Consider the following 23,646-nt stretch of genomic DNA (forward strand, 5'->3'; position numbering starts at 1 on the left):
TAAGGGAGGGCATAGAAACAGTGATGATGAATAGATCCTGTATTTGACTAGATTAAAAACAGGCCAGAGGTAAATGCTACCCCATGCCCATCCATCCAGGATATGGGTCTGAAAATTTGAACCCCGTCATTTTCTGATAGTTTAGTCCCTAAAGAAGCCAAAAGAAATCAATTTGAGCAAAATAATCCTATGGGGATACATAGCTGGATATGGCCAAAACCCCAGGAAATGATGGAGGGGTCTGAACATTTGAACCCCATCATTTTGTGATAGTTTGTTCCCAATAGAAGCCAAAACAGAATTGTAGCCATTAGCCAAATAAAATCCTATAGGGATACATATCAAATAGGGCCAAAACTGAAGTGACCCCCCAAGAAATGGGAGAGGGCTCTGAAAATTTGAACCCTGTCATTTTCTGATAGTTTGGTCCCCATAGAAGCCAAAACATTAAAAAAATATATATTTTAGCAAAAAGATCCTATGGGAATACATAGCCGAATAGGGCCAAAACTGAAGTGACCCGCCCCCAGGAAATGAGGGTTCTGAACATTTGAACCCCATTATTTTCTGATAGTTTGGTCCCTATAGAAGCAAAAACAGCAAACAAATAAATTTTAGCAAAAAGATCCTATGGGGAAATTGGGAATGCATAGCCAAATAGGGCAAAAACTGAAGTGACCCGCCCCCAGGATATGAGGGAGGGGTCTGAAAATTTGAACCCTGTTATTTTCTGATAGTTTGGCTCCTATAGAAGCCAAAACAGCAAACAAATCAATTTTAGCAAAAAAATCCTAAGGGGAAATTGGGAATACATAGCCGAATAGGGCCAAAACTGAAGTGACCCCCAGGAAATGAGGGAGGGGTCTGAAAATTTGAACCCCAACATTTTCTCATAGTTTGGTCCCTAAAGAAGCTAAAACAGCAAACAAATCAATATTAGCAAAAAAAAACTATGGAAAATTGGGGATACATAGCCGAATAGGGCCAAAACTGAAGTGACCCGCCCCCAGGAAATGAGGGAGGGGTCTGAAAATTTGACCCTCGTCAAAAATCCAACGGGAATACATAGCATACCGCACTATTAAGAGTGGGGTGGCTCAGAGTAGATGACAGAGTACAGCATCTTGCAATGGGCCTGGTGTACAAGATACACTACACCACTAAGATACCCATGTACCTGTCAAAATACTTTAAAAACTTTAAGGATGTCCACAATTACAACACCAGAGGCAGCGCCACAGATCACGTTCAATCAAAGGATCAAACTCGTTCTCCTGCTATACCACCAAAATGTGGAAGGCCTTACCGAAAATAAAAACAAACCTATAGCCCAGCCTTACCCTCCCACTGCCCCTTCTTTGTAATTATCTACTGTATATATTTTTTGCACTTTTATTTTATTTTCCTTTTTTTCTGACTGCATAGTACTGTGTTCTATCCATCTGTCATTCAATGTTATATGAGATACTTTAATGGTTTCCTGTGCAAATAAGCCAAGTGCTTTCTAGGATCTCCTTTTAGTCAACCTTATACCAGTGAACTGTACCGTCATGAAACTTTTGTACCTTTTCCTATGCAAACTTCTAATAAAGTCTTCAATCAATCAATCAATCAATCAATCAATCAATCAATCAATCAATCAATCAAAATATATCACTGGCCAGATGGCCAAGACATGGCCCATATCTTTGAGGCTGGTTCAGATAGGGATATCCATGTATGGGCATAAAAGATATTGTGTTTGTATTGTGTATTGTGTGATGTCATGGGAACCACTCTAACAGAATCACTTTTATGCCAATATATGGAGATCCCTGATGTCATCAATAGTAAGCCCATATCTAACAGGACTATGCCCATATATGGAGGAAGACAGCCTATATCTGCATACAAGGGATGTACTATATACAATACATGGATCTCCATATATGGGTAACTGTTCCGATATACATCACTGGCCAGATAAGGGCGATGTCGCATGTCGGCCTGAGGCGTCTTACTAATAAATAAATAAATACATACATTCCTCTATTGTCCTTTATGTTGTGTTATATTATGCCATGTGGCCCCTGGGAGTGAGTGTGGAAGTTTAGATCCAGACAGACAGACACAGACAGACAGACAGACAGACAGACACCTCCGGGCAGACAGAAGAAACAGACAAAAAGGGGCAAAAACATAATCTTTACTCCTTGCTTTGGCTTGGTGGAGACGAAAACATGCATTATAAATTCCCAGGGACATCCCCCAGGATCTAATACCAGGGGTCTTCCACAGGGGGTTTGGGACCACTAAGGGGTCCTCAGAGTTACTACAGGGCCAAATCTTTGTGGCATAGGAACTTTTTTTCATTTACCACTGTAAACTGGTAAAACTGGTCACTTCAGTTTTGGCCCTATTCTTGCAACCATTTCTGCGATTTGCTAACTGTTTTGAAAATATTGGAAACTGACTGTGTAGGCCTAGCCTATGTTTTTATGTATCCTGGGTTTATTTATTGTACTTTGATGGTTTATTAGTAGTCTCAGTGTTATTTCCAACAGTTATGCTGACAGGTGTTATATATAGGAAGGAATTGCAAGAATGAATGTATTGCAACTTCTCACTTTGGGCATGCAGAATGACATGTCAATTTATTGCACACTGCACTCACTCACACTGAAAACACAACACACACCTCTTCGTTATTGTCACCCCAAACTGCACCCTACAGTGGTTTACAGTGTAAAAAAAGTTACTATCCCACAAATATTTGCGGGCCCCCTGTGGAGGACCACTGGTATTAGCTACAAAAACCTTTATGCTTCAATTATGATCTAATTTGACAGGCAGGAGCAGAGCGAGGAATGTAATGAGTAGCCTACTAAGATAGGCAAAAGGGTCAGTGAGCCTGGGGGGGGGGGGGGGGGGGGGGTCACAGGTGAGGAAGGACCCCAACCAAAAGTCAGAAAGGTTATTCTGTCTACTTTAAAGTGTAATAAATCAACTCTGAATGTTTTAAAACCTACAGTCAGAACAACTCGAAAATTATGAAAAACACTGTTCTGGGGGGACTGCCCATAAGTCTGACATCTCATTAGTCTGACATAGTCCTACATTGGTTAGGGTTAGGTTTATAGGCATAGTTTACTGAGGTTGGGGTTAGGTTTATGCCTACTTAGCATTCTGTGGGAGGTCTCAAAATAGATGACCCCCAGAAAGGGGATGTGGGTCCAGAAAATGTGACCCCCATCACTTTCAGATAGTTTGAACCAAGATTTGCTATTGATTGATTGATTGAAGAATGTATTAGAAGTTTGCATAGGAAAAAGTAGACTATAGTTTCATGACAGTACAAATCACTGGTACAAGGTAAACAAAAAAGAATAAGAAGAATCAATAATCAATTGAGAATCAATAAAATAATCAATTTTAGCACAAAAAAACAGCTACGAGCCAACAAGCGGCAGCAAAAGCTTAAACATCGCCTCGCTGACACGGAGCAGAGCAGAAGAAGTCCGTGCAGGAAGCTAAGTTGCGGAAGTGCACACACGTCATTTCTGTCCCCAGCTAGCAAGTAAACAATAAACATCCAACAACACCACGCACACATATATACACACGACGGCCCTCTTCATGACGAAGCCTCCCAAAGGACCGTAAAACATGGATCCGTTAAGTTTGCACTCATTTCTCTAGTCTCGTTCTCTGCAGCTACAAGAGCCGAGTGAGTGAGTGTGGAAGTGTGGAGGATAGGATGGCGTCAGGTGGCGGCGGTGGCCGATCAGTGGCGTCGAATCTGGAAGGACAACAACCAGCAGCCTCCAACCTGGCCGGGTCTGGAGCTGCGGGTCGGAACGCTGCTGCTGCTGCTGCAGCGGTGCCCAGCAACAACAACCTGCCGCCCGGCTCCGCGGCTCCTGCTGCCCCGCAGTCCAACTCCCCTCCGCCGCTGATGCCCGGCCTCCACCGGGAGCCCATGTACAACTGGCAGGTAGGCATGATGGCATGGGACGATAATCGTTAATATTGTTTATTATCGCAGAGGTCTTCAACAGACCCTAGGGGGTCCTCAGAGTTAATACAGGGGGTCCGCCATCTTTCTTCAAAGATGTGTAAATAAGCCAAGTGCTTTTCTAGGATCTCCTTTTAGTTGACCGTGTACCAGTGAACTGTACCTTCATGAAACTGTACCTTTTTCTTGCAAACTTCTAATAAAATCTTCAATCAATCAATGATCATGTTTGATCACTTGAACCCTAGCATCCCTGTTCTTAGTGAAACATTAGCCAAAAGAATAGCTGATCTACGTGAGCTTGTAGATCGGCTATTTTTGGCTATTGAGCTTTGGGGTAGAGTGAAAAGAAGAGCAGACTAGTAGGTATTGGCAGTTCAAGTGGTTAAATATATGAAAATACACATGAATCCAACCTACACAGATGATAGTGCGTTATGTACATTTTGCATCTGCAACACAATGTTATACGATATGTATTGGGGGTCCCTGCTTCATCTCTCTCTCTCAACTAAGGGGTCCTTGGCCTGAAAACGTTGAAGACCCCTGGTTTATCGTGATAAAAAAACACTTATCATGAATTTATCGTGGAATGATCCTCCATCATGCACTGGGATCAATTCACTTTTTATTTGCCGAGCTGCATATCCGGTACCATTACAACTCTAATGCAGTGTTTCTTATACTTTCAAATTTCAAGGTTTCCCCTTAACTCTGACAGTGTACAAATGGAACCAAATGGACCCGTTTGGTTCCATTTGTATGCTGTTAGAGTTACAGACTTGTATGGGTCAATATTGACCCCCCATAAAGGAACCCACAGAGTCCCTGCTCTAATGTGTCTAATTGGTAAAACGGACCTTGATTGAATGAATACTTATTCTAAGTTTGCATAGGAAAAGGTACAGTTTCATGACAGTACAGTTCACTGGTACGAGCTCAAGTATAAGCTCAAGTAAGCACATGACTTATTTAAATTGAGATCCTTTTTTAAAACTTCTATAACATGGAATGACAGACTGGAAATAACTACTTGATACAGGTTTTTTCACTTTCTCTATCAAATCTCTTTGCCAAAAAATAACCGAACTACAAGCTCACTGCAATGCGTTTTGAGCTTGTAGATTGCTATTTTTTGGCAGATGTCTCGCCCCAGGATAATGGATGGTTGGGGATACCGGTATATTGATTATCGCGATAATAATCGTAAATCGCAATTTCTTTGGTCACAGTAATCGTGACATGAAATTAATGTTCATATGATCGTCCCATCCCTACTGGCAGGCCACCAAGAGCTCCCTGAAGGAGCGTTTCGCCTTCCTGTTCAACAACGAGCTCCTCAGCGACGTCCGGTTCATCGTGGGAAAAGGCCGGCAGGCTCAGAGGATACCGGCCCACAGGTTCGTCCTGGCCGCAGGGAGCGCCGTGTTCGATGCCATGTTCAATGGGGGGATGGCCACCACCTCGGCCGAGATCGAACTGCCCGACGTGGAGCCGGCTGCGTTCCTTGCCTTGCTCAGGTATGATTTAAACCAGGGGTCTTCAACGTTTTCAGGGCAAGGACCCCTTAGTTGAGAGAGAGACGAAGCAGGGACCCCCACAACCTTTTCATAGATTCCATATAGTTTCATCATTTGACAGCACAATCATCAGTGTATTTTGAGTTCATGTCAGTTTGTGTTTTTAGATATTTGACCACTTGAGCCGTCATTACCTAATAAACGTGACATTTCACTCTGTACTTCTGTCTGCTCTTTCCCCCTATAACGGCCGGACTACACCAAAACTGTCCGTGAAGACGCTCGCGTATGCGTAAACGCTCCAGGCTACACCAAGGAGGGAGTATATGTGAGGAAGACCAGATAGTCTGTGTACAAAACGCATACGCGTGCTTAAAAAATAGAACCGATCCTATTTTTAGGGAATGCGTATCCGTGGTTCGCGCTATCCGTACGCCTGGTGTAGCCGGCTGAATTGATATACATTGGATCTATCCAAAACGCGCATAGGCGCGCACGCACACTGACACGCGCAAAACGGCTTGGTGTAGCCCGGCCGTAATACACCAAACCTCTTTGCCAAAAATAGCCGATCTACTAACCTATTGTGCAACAAGTTAATTGATACACACACAGGACAAGACATACAGTACTGTAAGTAACAGTCATCCCCACACACACATTATTGTAGATGATGTTACGAGCCAGAAGAGCAGATTGCTGTCATGATGGGGCTCTCTTGTGTGGGGATGTGTGCAACTTGATGTACAACAGATGTGTACTGTGTGTCACCTCGCTAGCTCTGAGTCCAATTAGTTTTTGATTCAGGCCAGGTGGGACTGCATCGTCATAGGGTTGTCATTTTTCTTGATTGTCACACAAATTATTGTGATAACGATTTTAATTGTGTTTTTGGCATTGAACATTTGAAAAATGAAAATTACAGATTTCTGTTTGGCTTTTAGGCTTCGTAAACAAAAGTTGGCAGATATTAGTATTACACATAACTTAAAATATACAAAAGAACGATTGACATTTAAGGTTGTTACACTGCTGCGTTTTTTTGGGACGAATATAGGAGCGAATTTCGGAGCACGTAAATAAAGAAATCAACCTCACGTTATGTCAATCACGTTTGCACACTGCCACAATAATTATATATCAAATAATGTCATATCTCAAATAATTGCAATCAGGGATTATGTCACAATTGTGACAGGTCTAGCATCCACCCACCCCACACTGTATGTCCATTCTTTATCTTTTTCGCCCCAGGTTTCTGTATTCTGATGAGATCCACATAGGTCCAGAGACTGTGATGACAACTCTGTACACGGCTAAGAAATATGCGGTACCTGCACTGGAGGGCCACTGTGTAGAATTCCTCACTAAGCATCTCAGAGCTGACAATGCATTCATGCTCCTAACTCAGGTAAACTTCTTTCACACCTTCTAGACCAGGGTTGGGTGATCTTTTCGGGCATGCAAGTTACTTGGCCGCTTTCCAAGGCTGGCGAGCTCTGCCACAGTGTTTACATCTTGTGAATGAGAATAATAATCCTAACAGTTTAATATAGCATATAAATTACATTTCGCCTACTATTCTTTTTTAAAGTCACCAAAACAAGCTTGCTCTGCAGTAGTCATTTCGCCACTCAACCATGAAGAGTTGGGTTCAACATGAAGAAAGAAAACAGTTTCTCAGATATCAAGATGTTTATTTGACAACACAACACCAAAGAGTCTTCAAGGTGGTCACTTGTCACAGTGGTGATCACTACTTTGATTTGAAATCCTTCATTAACACATACTTGCGTGAATGGAACTCAACCTACCTGAGAACATCCATCACATACATGTTCAGTATTTTCCTGCACAGTGCTTGCTGGTGAATAATGTAGTGATAGTGGAGAAATCTTTTGGGGTATATTTCCCATCATGGTTGGGGCGCTGTCAGTCATAGAATCAAGTTTGAACAGAAGTTCAGTTTTGGTTACAAAGTCCATGAATGACAAAAAAGAAGGAAAAAAAATCTATCCTTCCAGAGGCAAAATGGTGATCAACTCCTCATGTACACATAATAAAAGACTGACTGACTGACTGACTGACTGACTGACTGACTGACTGACAGGGCTCTGGTCAAACTGCAGGATAATCATCTAATAGAAGGCTGTCTGACAAATGCTTTGTGAAAACAGACTGTGGGGTTGCTGAGATTTCAGATCCTTAACCTTTCTTTTTCTCAGGTCAGTGTTTGCTGGAAAGGACTTATACATCATTAGTTTCTTTGTCAGAAAGTTCACATTCAAACTGACAACAAGCCAGGGTGTGATTGGATGGCAAACTATGAATAGATCATTTTCTCAGGGTTTTCATGATGCCGCTCCACAGTCGACAGAAAGTTCCTTGGGATGGAACGGTGGATCTTAGACATGGTTGCCCATCCATGTACTAATTGATGCTGGCTTTTAGCTTTGAAAAAGCTACAGTATTTTAAACCTAGCATTGAAACACACTGTGCTGAAACTAAATTACAATTACAAATAAAAAATCTCAAATTTGTCTTGTATCTGCTGTTGAAGAGAGCAAGAAACCAAGGATTTAACTCTATTCATAGATTACATAGGCATCTTTCTTCAAAAACACTTTATTTTTTATTTTGGACTTCATCTTAAACATAAAGTGGACTGTTTTACAAAAATCAAGCACAGTATTTGTCATGTTGTTCTAACATTTCTTCCCCGTTTGTATCGTTTCTACAGGCCCGGCTATTTGATGAACCTCAGCTTGCCAGCCTCTGCTTGGATACGATAGACAAAAGCACCGCTGATGCCATAAACGCAGAGGGCTTTACTGATATTGACCTAGGTATGTAAAAGGCTATCACCAGACGTTTGCCTTGTTGAAAAAAGTACACCCACGTTCTTAATTGATCCAAAATCTTTGTCTGTTGGTTTGCGTGTGCAGACACCTTGTGTGCGGTGCTGGAAAGAGACACCCTGGGCATTCGAGAGAACCGTCTGTTTGGGGCGGTGGTGCGCTGGGCAGATGCTGAGTGTTTCAGGCAACAGCTTCCCCTGACCTCAGAGAACAAACAGAAGGTTCTCGGAAAAGCACTCAAACTCATCCGCTTTCCGCTCATGACTGTAGAGGAGTTTGCTGCAGGTAAAATGTAAAACTCAAGTGAAAAACCTATTCTATGTCACTTACTTTCTTTATTGAAACGTATACAAGTCTTTCCCTCGCCAAATATCTACTTTGACATTAATTAAAGTATTCCTGTGCCTTTTTGTTATTTTGTCATGTGTCTGATTTGTCCAAAAGAGAAAAAGAAAAAAAAAGACTTTGAGGAAAACAATCAGTTTGACATTTTTTCTTGTGCAACAGGGCCTGCCCAGTCTGGAATATTGCTTGATCGGGAGGTGGTAAATCTGTTTTTACACTTTACAGTAAACCCCAAACCGCGCGTAGACTACAATGACCGACCTCGCTGCTGCCTCAGGGGAAAGGAATGCAGTATAAATAGGTTCCAGCAGGTTGAGAGTCGCTGGGGGTACAGCGGGACCAGTGACAGGATCAGGTGAGACACATCGCCCTCGCATGGTTGGCTCATTTCAACGCAGTGCTTCACTTCAAGGACTTAATTGATATGCATCACACCATGGATAGGATGCAATTTGCTCTGGGATCTCCAATCTACACTGTAAAATCCTCCGTGTGTACAAATGGAACCAAATGGACCATTTGTACACACTCAGAGTTAAACAAACACTGACAAGTTTACAGTACAGTTTGGAGGTCAGAGTTAGTTTCAGACCCGTAAATAGTCCATTTGGACGCCTGATGGTCCCCGGGCCTAATGTTGTGAACCAGTGCTTTGATGTCATTGACTGGCTAACATGCAGTAGCGCTGACAGTCCCTTCTACTTTGTCTCCGCAGGTTCAATGTAAATAGAAGAATATCAATAGTGGGATTTGGCCTCTATGGTTCAATACATGGGCCCACCGACTATCAGGTCAACATACAGGTACATTTAAATGTTGAGGTGTTTTGAAGATTCATGATTATGCATCTTTTGTTTATCCATTCAGTCATTTTTCTTTTCTTTTTTTGTAGATCATAGAGAGCGACAAAAGCCTAACACTTGGACAGAATGACACAGGCTTCAGTTGCGACGGCACGGCAAATACATTCCGAGTCATGTTTAAAGAACCTGTGGAGATCTTGCCCAATGTCAGCTACACGGCTTGTGCCACTTTAAAGGTTAGTTTTACTGTAAGTATTTACTGTAGTGGTCTCTAGGGAGAAGTGCCATGGATGAGGAGGATGCATGGTTTCATTCAAGCCCCAATGCTACACCGGGTGATTTCACTGATTGGCTTACATTCAACAAGAGAGAGGTTAGACCTTATTAATCAAACAACCTACTGCAGAGATTACATTTCAAAGACAAACATTGTACTTTTGACTCCACTAATATAAACTCAGCACAAAAAGAAAGGAAACTTGACTTCGGTCCATTATATCTCCCCTTTAATAATACCAATTTGTATTGTGTTTTATATCATTTTTATTGTTGATTCGTCACCTTTACAATGAGGTACAGTTTGTAAGCATCGGGCATTCGTGGAATGAGCACTACAGCCAAACGTGTGGGTAGCGCCCCTCCAAAAATGGTCAAAATGGCCTGGCAGGCCTGCATTACTGTTCTTTTGGTGTTCACCTTTGTTGCTTGGAGCATTGAATGATTGCACTCTCCCACAGTAATAAGGAAAAGAAAAATACAACACATATTGGCCATTTTTGCACTTTGTTAGTTAAGCTCAGTGTCAGGGAAGCCCAAAACGAGAGTAAATGCCAACAGAACAGTATTGCAAGCCATTTTGGCAAAATTTGGGTCGGCGCTACCTACACGTTTGGCTGTGTAGCTCATGTCTCGAATGCCCGATGCTTACAAGCTGTACCTGGTTGTAAAGGTGACAAATCAACAATAAAAATTATACAACACAATAAAATTTGGTATTATTATAGGGGAGATGTAATGGACCAAAGTCAAGTTTCCTTTCTTTTTGTGCTGAGTTTAGTATCTACAATTTGACTCAAGTAGTGGGGTTAGGTACTTTTCACTGTCCACTTGTCCTCCACTAACCAAGCACAATGCATGTTCCTTGTGCTTTCACCCAGGGCCCCGACTCCCATTATGGCACCAAAGGGTTGAAGAAAGTGAGCCAGGAGTCGGCAACGGGGACCAAGACCACATTTTTCTTCTTCAGCTCACCTGGGAATAACAATGGTACTTCGGTGGAAGATGGGCAGATACCAGAGATCATATACTATACATAGGCCTACCTAAACATAAAATGGTGTCGGCCAGGTACACTGTACAGGACGACCTCAGACTGCTGGAAAGACTCGAGTACTGGAGAGACTGTGCCTCGTGTTCGTGTAGAGTAAAGAATGTGTGAGCGTGTATGTATCTTTGTGTGCATGTGTTTGCGGGGCTGGAATCTGGCAATGCCTGAGTTTGAGGGAAATCGAATTTCTTTTGTTTAGAAAAAAAGCTTTTGGGGCACATTTTAAATTGGTTGTAAATGATCAAAATACAGGTATTCTGTCGAGAGTACCATGTCACTATATAGTGCAAGAGTCTCAATATGTAAAACCAGGCATAGGCATCCACTCACTTTTGATTGGTCATTTCATCCCATGTTTGCTAGTGTGATAACAGAAACTATAGTTTCCATATTTTATTACACACTACTATTTCATTTAATCAGCAGGTGTCTTGAAGTATTTTTGTTTTGTTTTGTTTCATAACTGATGAGAATCACTGTGTACCAGTGTGAGTTGCCAGTAGTAAATTACATGCTGTAATTCTCTCTTAATGTGTTGTTTGCTTAGCACTTCATTAAAGTACAAGAAAAACAACATTAAAAAACTAATGCCTAATTCATAGTTTTCATATATTATGCCAAAAGGTTTTTCCAGCTAAAATAAATGCATTGCATTTAAAATAAAGCCATTTTCAGCCAGTGACACCGTTGCAAAACAAAGAATTAATTAGGCTATCGTTGTTAGTGTATATTTGTAGCTTTCGGCAATAAAATGTCTTAGGGCCAATGTGGGATTGGTTTCTTGGAAACACTTCTGGGGTAATTTTAGCATCTACTCAGGCTTTTGTTTGCACCCTAAGCAGTTTTAATATATGTAATATGTAGATATTTACTATTCAGTTTGTCAGCCCTTCTATAAACACATTGAACTTAATTTTAACCATGTTAGACTCATTGAAAACGTAACCTAACTCTGAACACGTGCAGTTAGTATATTTTATTAAAGATTTGTCAACAATATTGCCAACGCAACATTACTGGTAAATACTAGCCTACTTTTTCTCCAGACCAAATGGCATTTTTATTTAAAAGGTTGTCCCTCCATTATTAGTGTAAGTCAAGACATGCAATGTGCTACATTTCTGGTGTGAAATTTTGTTAACATAACTGTAAAGGTCCCTCCCAAAAAGGCACGTGGGACCCCCCAAAATATATGCTGTTTTGTGCGAGAAAACAGCAAAATTTGCACCGCGGGCGCTGCGGCCGCCGCATGGGCACTTTGTACTCAAAAGTACTCAAAGGAATTCCCCAGGGTTGGCAGGTCTGATCTTTTTAATTGGTTTTATTTTCAAATATATAAACAAATATTAGTCACCAAGGATGTGTTCTTTGTCTTAACATGCGCGTGTCTGACAAAATGAATATTAATCTAAATATTGACTCAAGCAACTGTTCTTTTCATTATTTCTGCTTTAATTCAGATAGTGAGAGAGCATGAAATGCAAAGAGACATACAAATGCAAGGCACCCCGGCTCACCTGGTAGAAGCTACCAGGTGATCCCACTGTCTGTCATCTTCAGAATGGTCAGACAGAGACTACAATGCTGAAGAGGTACGGGTACTACAGTATACTGTAAGACATCTGCTGCTGGATACAAATTAATTGAATCATTCTTCATGTACTACCTTTTCTGTGCACTAGAGGGTAGCAAATAGGCTCTAATATATCGTGTACTGGTTATAAAACTGGTTGCTGATCAAAATGAATCAGGAGTAGATGAGTTTTTTTTTTTTTTTTGTCAAATTTGACAAGGATATTTTTTTAAAGATAACCCTGTTTCAAATAGACATTTCAAACAGACATTGATGAGACAAATGAAATATGGTGACTGAAAAATCAATTTGATACAATACAGCATATAGTGGGTGGTCCCTAACCCAAGGACCCCCAAATGTATTTGGCTACAGCCTACGAACACCAATCTGAGAATGTTTTGTGCCAGGGAGCCCCAGAAGGGAGGATTTATGTTAAAACATTTCAAAAAGTATTCAAAACCTTCCAAACATAGCAGATCTGCATAGCCAACATATAGATAAAGTGATTTATCTGGAACCCCCCCAACTAAGGACCCCACTTTGAGAACCAATGCATTAACAGACCACCTCATGTCTGAATATATGTCTCCGTCTTGTCTCGAATGTCTCTCCCCTCTCTGTCCTTGGTAGCATACAATGACCAAAATAAATATTATAAAAATAAAAGATCACGTGATCGTGTGTGACTTCAAGCACTATAGTGATGGATGGGTGCCGCGGCCGCCACGTCACGTGAGTCACCAGGTTCTGCTGACCGCCCAGGCGCCCACACAAACACTTCACAGTGGAAGGGACTTGGAAAATCGTGACTGAGGGTTTCCACCAGTACACATGCTCTTATATGCCAGGTGCACAGTCACTGTCAGTGATAAACCTCTTCATTTGATATTTTGTAAAGTCCTTGTAAATAATCTCAAGCCCCCTCAAGAGAATAAAATGCCTCTAATCAGTGTGCTCCTGAATGGGGTTAGCTATCACTTTATTATAATTATATTATCTCTTAGGTTTAAAGTATTGCAACCTTCCAGAGTGTAGGCCTACACAGAGGAAGAGAGAGACAGTTTGTAACTGCATCAGACAGCGTAACCAGTAACTAACTACTGTATATTAATGGGACATGCCTCATGTCACATATATGCCAATGTCTAGTACAGATGATACAATACAGCACAGCATCCCTGCAAATCAATCAATGTCACATGCCTATTACACAGCCCTGGGTAGACCAGTTGGCCTGGCAGGGACATGGATGGATTATGGGCCAGTGCCCAGGGGCCAATTGACAATTATCTTTTTAATAGGTTAATGCTCAAATTATGTAGGACCCTCAGCCTATACACTAGGAGTCTAGGACTAACTAGCAGAAGTATTTTTTATGTCAATAAATATAATCAAGTTTCAAGTTTATTTTTCGCCATTTGCATTAACATTTACATTAAAATGCATTGGAATTTCTTGTTCACAAGCCACACGCAGAAAATAAAATAAAACATAACACGACAGTACAGAGTAAGACAATCAACATAACGGCTCAGTGCATCAGTTGTAAAAAAGGAATAAAAAGTATGCAACACCAGTTTCAACAATACTCTTAAGACTCTTAAATGATAGACTGTAAGTCCAGTATGATCAAATGTCTAGGTCATGGGTCTTCAACAGGGGGTCCAGGACCCCTAGGGGTTCTCAGAGTTACTACAAAAGGTCCTCCAAATCTTTGAGTGATAGAAACCTTTTTCTCCTTTTTTATATTAATAGATTAAAAGGGATTTGCACTATGAGGTCTGCCCCTTTCTTGTTAATTAGCATTAATAAACATCTGGAGCAGATGGAAGCAAGCTGTGTGTCCTACTGTGTCCAGTTGGTGTTTGTAGGAGTTCTAATGATGACTTTGTTTAATTACCATGCATATTGCATAGGGCTCTGTGAGCCTCACCCCAGGGCTCCTGAATCACTGGGTGCTGAACAAATGCTTTTTCATTACAAAATACAAATAGAAAATGGACAATTTAGAAATTCTTTCAGGTAGCTTGCTCTGAAAGCAGTCTGAGCAATCGGCAACGTTCAGAGCATTTTATATTGCTGCTAAATGAAAGAAATGACACAGAGACCCCATTATGAAAATAGCTCATTGACTCACCACACTGAGCAAATGCTCTTGAATCTGGTCATGTTTTCTTGAATATTCAGCAATGTAAATAGTAGGCACTGATTATTACAGATTTTCATCTGTGCAGGGACTGTATGACTATCATCATAGCTTGCAGCCTTGTCGTATACAGAGAGCAAACTGCTGGATTTTGAAACTGAAATTTGGATCTTAAATGATCAAAGAAGCATTTACAATAATTGAAGAATCAAAAATATATTGCAGTTTTGAACATTTAACCTAAAACATAAGATCACATGATTTCATTTCAGCATCAGAAACAGATGACAGGCCAGCACAAGCCTGCGGCTGAGCATTGCTTAAATAGTGGAAGATAGACTAAAGATCAGACACCACCACATCTCAAAGAAATCAGCTTATCTTATCTGCAAATATTAATGGTTGTTTTTTAAATGCATAATAGTCTATAATATAATGCGAGTATAGTATGTGCGTGCGCTTGCAGTATGTTGGTGTGTGGGCACGTGTGCTCATGTGAGGCTATGTATTTGTACAGTTGCATGCCCCTTACAATTAAAGCCAAGGGCGTTCAGATTCTATAGAAAATGCAGTGCCTGAGCACTGCTTACATCACTCGTCATGTCACATCCTACATTAACTGTCTGCTGGCCTGGGCCAACCCCAGTGACTGCACTCCCTGACACCACATGTAGGTCGTTGAGTGCTGCAGGGCTTGGGGGATGTGGTCTGTATGTGTGCTTGCGTGCGTGCGTGTGTGCGTGCTTGAGGTGGTGGTGGGGGCTAATGCTTGCATTCAAGCGCATGTGTGCACTGCATGCACTTAGATGGGCGATATGGAGCCCTGATTGTAGAAGATGAGTTCATCATTGAGGACATGCCTGCCAGCGCACTGTCACGTTGCATCGCCACAAACGCACAACATGAGCACTGACAGGCCGGCAGACCCAGCCGAGGGGACACTCACTTCCCTCGCCATAGTGTTTATGGGTCCATTTTTACACTGATTTAAATTAACACGCTAGATATTGTAGCTCTTGTCTTTTATCTCTCTACAGCTGCACATATATCAGTTTTGCTGATTAAAAGCAATAACAGCAAACACATGCCCTGACACCATCCCTGGCTTGAAAGGCCCCGAAAGTCCATCTTTCATGAGGCCAAAAGGGGAGGTAAACTCTCTTTCCCCATAGATTCACCCCCCCCTACTTTGTACATTTAGGCATTGGTTGGTGATATTGTATTTTGGTGTTATTTTTAAGTTGATGAATTGAATACATAGGACCACAATGGAAACAACTAGTCCCTAGGACTTGACCGTAAGAGACAATATACATAAGCTGCATGTAGACGATACATAATAATTCCTAGGCTGATCCCATTAAGCTTCTACCAGGATATGGGCACATGAACTGATCCAGAGTTGTGGGACCAACATTTAAATTGAAGCTAATTTGAGCGAACACGCATTTGTCATATCTCAAATACAAGGTCTATGACCCACAAGTGTCATATGACAGTCAAACATTTAAGTCGTTTTGCTTTGATTTACAGCTTAGACAAAGTTGTATTGGCTTAACTATTCATGATCGTTGGCACAATAGAACATCTGATTTAGACTGGATTTTTGTATGTATAAGTATGTCCACCGGTCACCCATAAAGACCTAACAATAGCATGAGAAAGATTATTCAACATACATGGTTGTCAGATACTGTACCAGAATACAATACATAGAACCCTCCTCGAGGGTAGAAAGCAGATGTTATCAAGTAACTTCAATTTGATTCGCTGCTGTAAATAGTGCAGATCCGAATAAGGAGGTTGCACCAGCATAAAACAATACTGTATCATCTAAGGCTGTGGTCTGAACTCTTTTCTAGACTAATTAACATACAATATATACAGTAGTTGACAAGCCCTGAGGTCCTTTTGTGCTAAATATACTCAATAATATCACAAAATGAAAATAAGTTATAAAACAGTTTTTAATCTTTTGGAAGATGACCACAAAAGTGTACAACTTTGTGACTTAAGAAAATACAGTTTGCTCATTATACATTTTCTGTGGTAATTCAGATTCAACAAGTACAAACATCCAGACCTGCTGAATATCTCAAACACTGAAAAACGCATGTAAATGCACAATTTCCAACTTTATATAAAATGTGTTAAAACAAAAAAGAAAACATATAGCTCCAAAAGATATGAGATAATTCAGCCATGCTTTACTTTCACTTGTTTCTTGCATGTGGTATCCATGGACAAAATTATGACCGCTTTCTGGTCAAATAACGAGGCAAACAATTCTGTTTTCTGTGTTCACAAGCAACAAAAATACATTCAAGGATTAGAATAAACCAATCATTTAAAGCTACAATCCACGATTTATATGAATGAATAAAACTAATCTGGTAAATCTGGTATGTTAGAGTATGTTGCTGCACATCTGCAGTAGTTTTTTGTCAACATTCAGTGGGTTGGCTAAAGTCGGGGAAATGAAGATTTACGATTCTGGCCCACTGGTTTACAACTTGTAGCGGTGTTGAGTCGGCTCATGCCACCTTCGCAACACGTGACACGACTCACTCGCTAGCGCTCATTCGGAGGTGTCTCATGTGGTTCAAGGTCGCCTGAGACGGCGCGCCTCCGTCATGGTCAATAACTATACTTTATACAGCGGAGCTACTGAGCCCCGTCGGTAGGTCATTTGTCTCCCAATAAATGGTGTAATTAACCTGCCCGGTAGCTCAGTACCTCAGCTAGTACTGCATCATTCAATGACAATTCAAAAATACATGACAAATTCCCATTCAGTGCGTTGATATCATTCGAATGGGGTGAGGTTTGGACATTGGATGTGCTGTCAGATATCGTTGCAATTAACACTTTACGTCTGGAGAGCCAGCTGACATAAATCTTATGGATTGTAGCTTTAAGAAGTTGTAAGGAACTCTAGTTGTCAAATATTATGACAGTAACACTGAAAAAGGTTGTGAACCTTCATTAATCTGTGCCCTTTACAATAATCTTCCTTCCTTTGTATCATTACAGATTTATACACAAATTACTGAATCAACAAATTATATCTGTTAAACACTTTAGTCATGAGAGACAAGTGAATAGGAAATACATGTACAAGTTATGGTGCTGTATAGACTGTAAATACTAAAAATAGTTCAATGGATACTGTATGGAGGATATCAGTAGTGGCCCTGAGAATATCTCTGGTTGTAGCCCTGAGGCCTTGAATTATATCCACCCTGAGATCCTCCTGATGCATACCCACTACCATGCCCATGCCTGTCTTGCTGTCCACCATAACCCCTGTCTCCACCCCCTCCACCCCAACCCCTGTCTCCACCACCACCACCTCCACCCCCTCCCCAACCTCCACCACCACCACCTCGTCCCCCTCCCCACCCACGGCCTCGGTGTCCACGCTGGTCCTGGAACCTAGAAGTTAGAAACAGAAGTACAGAATAAACAACAGACTTTCTCAATGTATCGTCAACAGTGGTGTACAGATTCTTTTAACTACTGGAGTGCTACAGTACGTCATGTACAGTACACACACGTGCATACCAGTGATAAATGATTGAAATGATACAATTATAGGTAGGTCCATGTTAATTCATGTTGTTTAAACTTTACACTTGGCTTTTGTAAGAGCTGTGAATAATGGATGGTTGTTTTTGATCAATACGCGAGGTAGACGCTCTCTCGCGGGTACACAAGTACATGTCCATGAATGTGCGGGCGGCGGGTGCTCCGCAACTAGTACTCCAGTACACCCCTGATCGTCGATATGATGATATGATAGATATGCCTGGATTGTGTTAATATTGTGTGTCATTGTCACTGCAGCCACCTGGTGACAACCACCCATCACGGCAACACTGGATCAAGAGCGAGTGCTGCTTCAACTAACACCAAATCACCTGGCTGCTACTAGGCCTACAGTGAGGACAGATGAGCCTGGAGTGGAGGTAACTCTAGCACTAGAAATCAGACCCTGAGGCTCACTGACCTGGAGAAAAAATAAGCGGCCCATCTCATCCCATCCTGCCATACGAGTAGGCCTATACCAAAACCTTTTTTTCCTTTCATCCGACTACTTCAAAACCTACTTCTTCATAGAACATAAGCAGATGTGTTCTTCTGTGTTCCTTTGCAGGCACTTTCAGTGCTGCAGCGGCACTGGCTAAATGCCACTTTTGTAACTAATGGTGTGGACTGGAAAAAAACGTTTTGCTAAAGTTGCAGAGACATGACGCACGATGCATGAATTCAGCGAAGGCTACCCTGGGCAGCTGTTTGTTGTGTGTAGCGGGTTTGCGTGGTCTTGCACCGCAATGACTGCATGCCACATTTTACTTTTTTTTGTAAAGCACTGAAACAGAGTGGAGTTTGAACACGTCTTAGCCTACTGTGTTTTCATGAATGCAATTATTCAGATACAGTAGTGAAAATGCTCTATTAACAAATGTCTTCTTTGATTTGGAAACAACAATTGTGTTATTTACCCTTTCCTAGCCCATTCGGAAGGTTAAGTGAGTATATTTTTATTTCATGAAGGTCAGTCACTTCATCATCTGGTGCTATACTAATAGTTGGTTAAATTTAGCCTTCCAAAACCTCTGAATCACCCGCCACCAATATGTCGATTTCAATGACATGTCCTCGTAATACACCTGTTTGGAACCACATCCCCTGTTTAAATAGTAGCCCTCCCTGTATTGCATTCTGCGATCACACTTAAGCCTGTCACAGTTATTAGTTATCACATAATTGTCTAATAGCAATTATTTTTGCATTATCGTCATACTTATTTCCATGTTGAAAAATGTTCATACATTTGAAAAAAAAAAAAAAAAAAATCAGATCTACATCTACAAGCTTACAATGTGTCAGCGTCACGTGTTGTAATCTTGTAGATCTGCTATTTTTAAATCTTTAATATGTCAATAATGTATTTGTAAATTTTAAATTGTTTGTCATGTCAGCCCTGTGATTTTTTATAAAGAAAACTAAAGGGCAAGCATAAATTATATTTTTGTTCATATGTTCCGAATAAATGCCAAACGGGTTTATTCGTTATTCTCAATAATTTGAGTGACAATTAATTAACAAATTTGTAATCGTGACAGTTGTAATCACACTGTGTGTTAGTGTTAATGTTTATTTTGAAATAGGTAATTCAGAAGCATAATAAATGTGCAGTCACCTACCTATCTCTGCCTCTTCCACGCACCCAGTCCTCAACAATAGGCGGGCTGTCTGCTGGCCTGGTAAAATACTGTTGGTAGTCCTGGTCTTCGGTGGTAAATCTATTGGCAAACTTCTCCTCGTAGGCACGTAGTGTTTCTGTTTCTGCGGCGTCGGCCATTCTACAGAGATACAACAACGATGTGCATCATTAATAATGATGCTGCAAGCTGCATGCATGGCATAATGATTCATTATGCCATGCATGCAGCTAGGCTAACATAACTAGCACATACTATGGTAAATTCCCCGATATACAAAGAAGTCATGATTATTCAATGACTCAACTAAAACCACACGTACTTTTCATAACATGAGAACATAATTTAGAACAAAAAAAGCAACATTTAACCGTACCTGGTCCTAAATGATTCTGTTTAGTTGGAAGAAAATATTGCAGGAGGAAAAAGGAAGAGCATCGTCTGCCAAAATGTCAACAACAGTAGGCTACGTCAGCGAAGGACCTCCGCCGGAAACACGAAATAATATCAATGGTTCCGGGTGCGCACTGATCTTTCTGCCCCCCTGCTGGCCTGAAGCCTGAAAATAGCAGACCTACAAACTCACAACGCGTCGCTTCTGTGACGGGTTGTGAGCTTGTAGGTCTGCTATTTCCGACGCCAGACACCGAGGAGCACACCTGTAAAATATTGATAGGCCTCCTCCTCATCCTCATCCTCACCTGACCAGAGCAGACGCTGTGTGGCTTGTTTATCGTGCAGTAGTTGTCCAAATTAATATCTGTGTTTAAAGCTCATTGCAACATTGGTATTGCAGCATTGTTGGTGCGTTTCCAAATGCAAGGGATCCATATGGCTTCTTATTTCGGCTTTCCGGTCTGGTTATTTAATATATAATTTTATAATTTGACTTAACTTGGAACTTTCACCATCTTGCTGAGAAGAACCATCATCTGCACCCAGAAAACATGTAAGTACACCTGAATTCATTAAAGGTATTTATGATTTCCTTTGATTAAATAGTTCTACATTCTGATAGTAGGCCTACTCGTTTTTAATAAACAGAAAATACATTTTCAGGTCGGGATACAATTTCTATCCAATCAGGGTAGAGTCAAGTCAAGTCACCTTTATTTGTATAGGCCTTGTACATTTAAAAACAACAGTTGACCCAACGTGCTTTCCATTAAAAAATAACACAATAAACAACATAGTAAAAGTCAAAAGAAAAAAAGCAATACCTCATACAAATACCACTAAATTAAAAGAACATGAAGGCAATACAGTTCAACAGAGTCAGAGAGGTCAACTTACATGTAATGTCCAGACCTGAAGGCAATGGAGAAGAGATGTTTTTTTTAGGGAGGATTTAAACCTTTCAATGGTGGAGCTGGACTTAAAGGGGAATTTCACCCCTAAGAATTTGCAGTCACTCAATGGTAGTAGTATTTGTAGTAGATAACAGTAGGAAGATTTGAAATTTGAACCCTATGGAGAGTCATGTAGTCATGAAATGAAATGAGGAAGTGCTAAGATGATGCAAAATGCATCATTAGAGCATGCTGAAATATTAAAATATAAAAAAAAAAAAAAAACAGATTGAACACAAAAAAAGCACTCAGGATTGTGTTGATTGTGTCCCAAACAACAATAAAATAAGATCTGGTTGTCCCAGAGGTGAAATGGCCCTAACCCTAACCCTAACCCTAGATTTACAGTCAATAAAGGCATTATAGGACTTTTGTTGTCTAATGGGGCTTCTTCAACCTATGGAGCCTGAGGACACCAAGTAGGCCTAATAGGACAACAGAAAAGAACAGGGCGGCAGAGTGCATTGAGTTTGGAGAAGTGGCACCATGTTTTATTGTTTTTATATGCATTTTTATAAATTGTCATTGAGCCTCGTGGTGTGGTAGTCAAGGACCCCATTGATTGATTGAAGAATTTATTAGAAGTTTGCAATAGAAAAAAGTACAGTTTCATGACAGTACAAATCAGTGGTACAAGGTCAACTAAAAGGAGATCCTAGAAAGCCGAGGCTTATTTCCACAGGAACCACACTTTAAGTATCTCATATAACATTGAAAGACAGACGGATAGAACATAGTACTTTATCTAGGATAATATCAGTTTCAAAAGCATAACTTCAAATACAAAGGCAGAAAAAAGAATAATAAAAGGGGGGGGGGGGCATGGGGGCTTAGTCTATTTACAAGTCACGGGTAGCAGCTGTCTGAAGGTGACTTTTCATACCAATTTTGAAGGAGGCTAGGGATTTGCTCTCCTTTAGGGCTTGAGGAAGGGCGTTCCACATGTTGATGGTGTAGCAGGAGAACGAGTTAGAGCCTTGTTTAGTGTTAAATCTACGTTGATGATGATTAGTGGAGCTGCCTCTGGTGTTGTGGTCGTGAACATCCTTGACCTTTAAGAAGTAGTTTGTCAGGTACATGGGAATCTTGGAGGTGTAGTGTATCTTGTACACCAGGCCCATTGCAAGATGCTGTACTCTGTCAGCTACTTTGAGCCATCCCACGCTTTCGTGGTGATGATCGGTAAGGTGGGTCAGAGGAGGGAGACCAAGCACAACCCTAATTAGTTTGTTTTGGGCTGTTTGAAGCTTTAACTTTAAGGCGACTGGGGCGTCGCGATACCAGACAAGGACTCCGTAATCAATGAGGGGCCCAATACGAGCTCCTCCTAGAGTCTTTCGGGATTTAGTATTGATCAGCGGGGCAACCCTTTGCAACCCCAGGACACTAGCTGGCCCAGGGGGCCTATAACTCCATGCACAGGAGAGACCACATTTCTGCTACAGTTTCTGCTACAATTTTTCAAAGAAGGCATCCCTGCTGCTTGGGACAGATGAGATATTGCACATATTACGCTATAGCTTTAGGCAGTAGAGTTGTCAGCCTATAGTTCCTATCCAACACCAGGAGGAAGAGTAGGGCGGGGCTAGTCCGCTCACAAACTCACATAGATTTGCTAATTTCTTCTTTTTGGACATGAAAGCACCACAAATCTTCTCTTGGGGAGCTGGCACAAACATGGATTAACCCCCGCGAGGGCCCCTGGACGATAATTTTTTAGGCCCCCCCCCACCCTCCACCATAACCCCCCCTCCCTCCCGACGACGTGCACTACCCAGCTCGGATTTTAAGCCATGATGATCATCTGTGGGCCAAGAAAGCACCTGTAGACAACAGAGGAGGGGCCCACATAGTATACATATACTTTTAGTAAATTGTCAATGACCACGCTGCCCAGTTCCCCTATGGGCCCCTGAGAGCCAAGGGCCCCTGGCAACGGCCAAAGCTTTATTGTGGTCTTTATCCTTTTAGTTGACCTTGTTTCAGTGAACTGTACTGTCATGTAGGCTTACACTTTCCTATGCAAACCAAAGTATTCAATCAATCAATATAATCAATAAGCCTACATCAAATATAGGGGCATCAATTTGACACGCTGAAAAATGTTTGAGAACCACTGTATAGGCAGTGGTGTAAAGTAACTAAGTACTTTTACTTAAGTACTGTACTTAAGTACAATGTTGAGGTATTTGTACTTTACTTGAGTATTTCCGAGTGGCAATACATTTACTTCTGCTCCACTACATTTCGGTTTTGGATCAAAATATTGTACTTTTACTCCATTACATTTAATTGGAAACTTTAGTTACTATTTACTTTGCAAGTATAAATTACTATTACAAAACATAGGTCTAAGATCGACATGTTGTGAGCTTGTAGATCTGCTAGTTTCAAACATTTAGTAGGCCTACTTTTACTTTTGGTACTTTGATGCCAACACTTTCATACTTTTACTCAAGTACATTTTGAATTACGGAATTGTAACAGATTAAGTAAAAT

General features: G+C 41.1%; 2 protein-coding genes and 1 long non-coding RNA gene across 4 annotated transcripts in view; 1 reads left to right on the top strand and 2 right to left on the bottom strand.

Moving 5' to 3' along the window:
* whamm (WASP homolog associated with actin, golgi membranes and microtubules) overlaps positions 1–23,646 on the bottom strand; it is a 162,896-nt gene that overhangs the window by 53,062 nt on the left and 86,188 nt on the right. The gene's annotated exons all lie outside the window — the stretch shown is intronic.
* LOC308289021 (BTB/POZ domain-containing protein 1-like) lies at positions 3,556–11,675 on the top strand. 2 transcript variants are annotated; one of them, XM_080730530.1, is made up of 9 exons: positions 3,556–3,973; positions 5,279–5,514; positions 6,769–6,925; positions 8,256–8,361; positions 8,461–8,658; positions 8,881–9,073; positions 9,434–9,521; positions 9,611–9,757; positions 10,679–11,675. In XM_080730530.1, exons 1-9 carry the CDS (start codon positions 3,737–3,739, stop codon positions 10,835–10,837), a joined length of 1,521 nt encoding a protein of 506 aa, XP_080586656.1. In that variant the 5' UTR covers positions 3,556–3,736; the 3' UTR covers positions 10,838–11,675. The 2 variants fall into 2 exon arrangements, with proteins under 2 accessions (XP_080586656.1, XP_080586657.1); XM_080730531.1 differs by having other exon boundaries at positions 8,944–9,073.
* On the bottom strand, positions 17,954–20,264 carry LOC308288266. The gene is made up of 3 exons (XR_013962181.1): positions 20,175–20,264; positions 19,781–19,939; positions 17,954–18,005 (listed from the first exon to the last, which is right to left on the bottom strand). It is a non-coding gene; the product is annotated as an uncharacterized lncRNA (long non-coding RNA).

Source organism: Nannobrachium achirus, assembly GCF_963921795.1.
Source record: "Nannobrachium achirus genome assembly, chromosome: 7".
Classification (NCBI taxonomy): Eukaryota; Metazoa; Chordata; class Actinopteri; order Myctophiformes; family Myctophidae; genus Nannobrachium; species Nannobrachium achirus.

Excerpts from the sequence above, each read along its gene's own strand:
- LOC308289021 (XM_080730530.1), top strand. The coding sequence starts at position 3,737 with ATGGCGTCAGGTGGCGGCGGTGGCCGATCAGTGGCGTCGAATCTGGAA. Across the intron at positions 3,974-5,278 it reads AGCCCATGTACAACTGGCAG|GCCACCAAGAGCTCCCTGAA; the intron begins GTAGGCATGATG and ends CCCTACTGGCAG. Across the intron at positions 6,926-8,255 it reads CATTCATGCTCCTAACTCAG|GCCCGGCTATTTGATGAACC; the intron begins GTAAACTTCTTT and ends TCGTTTCTACAG.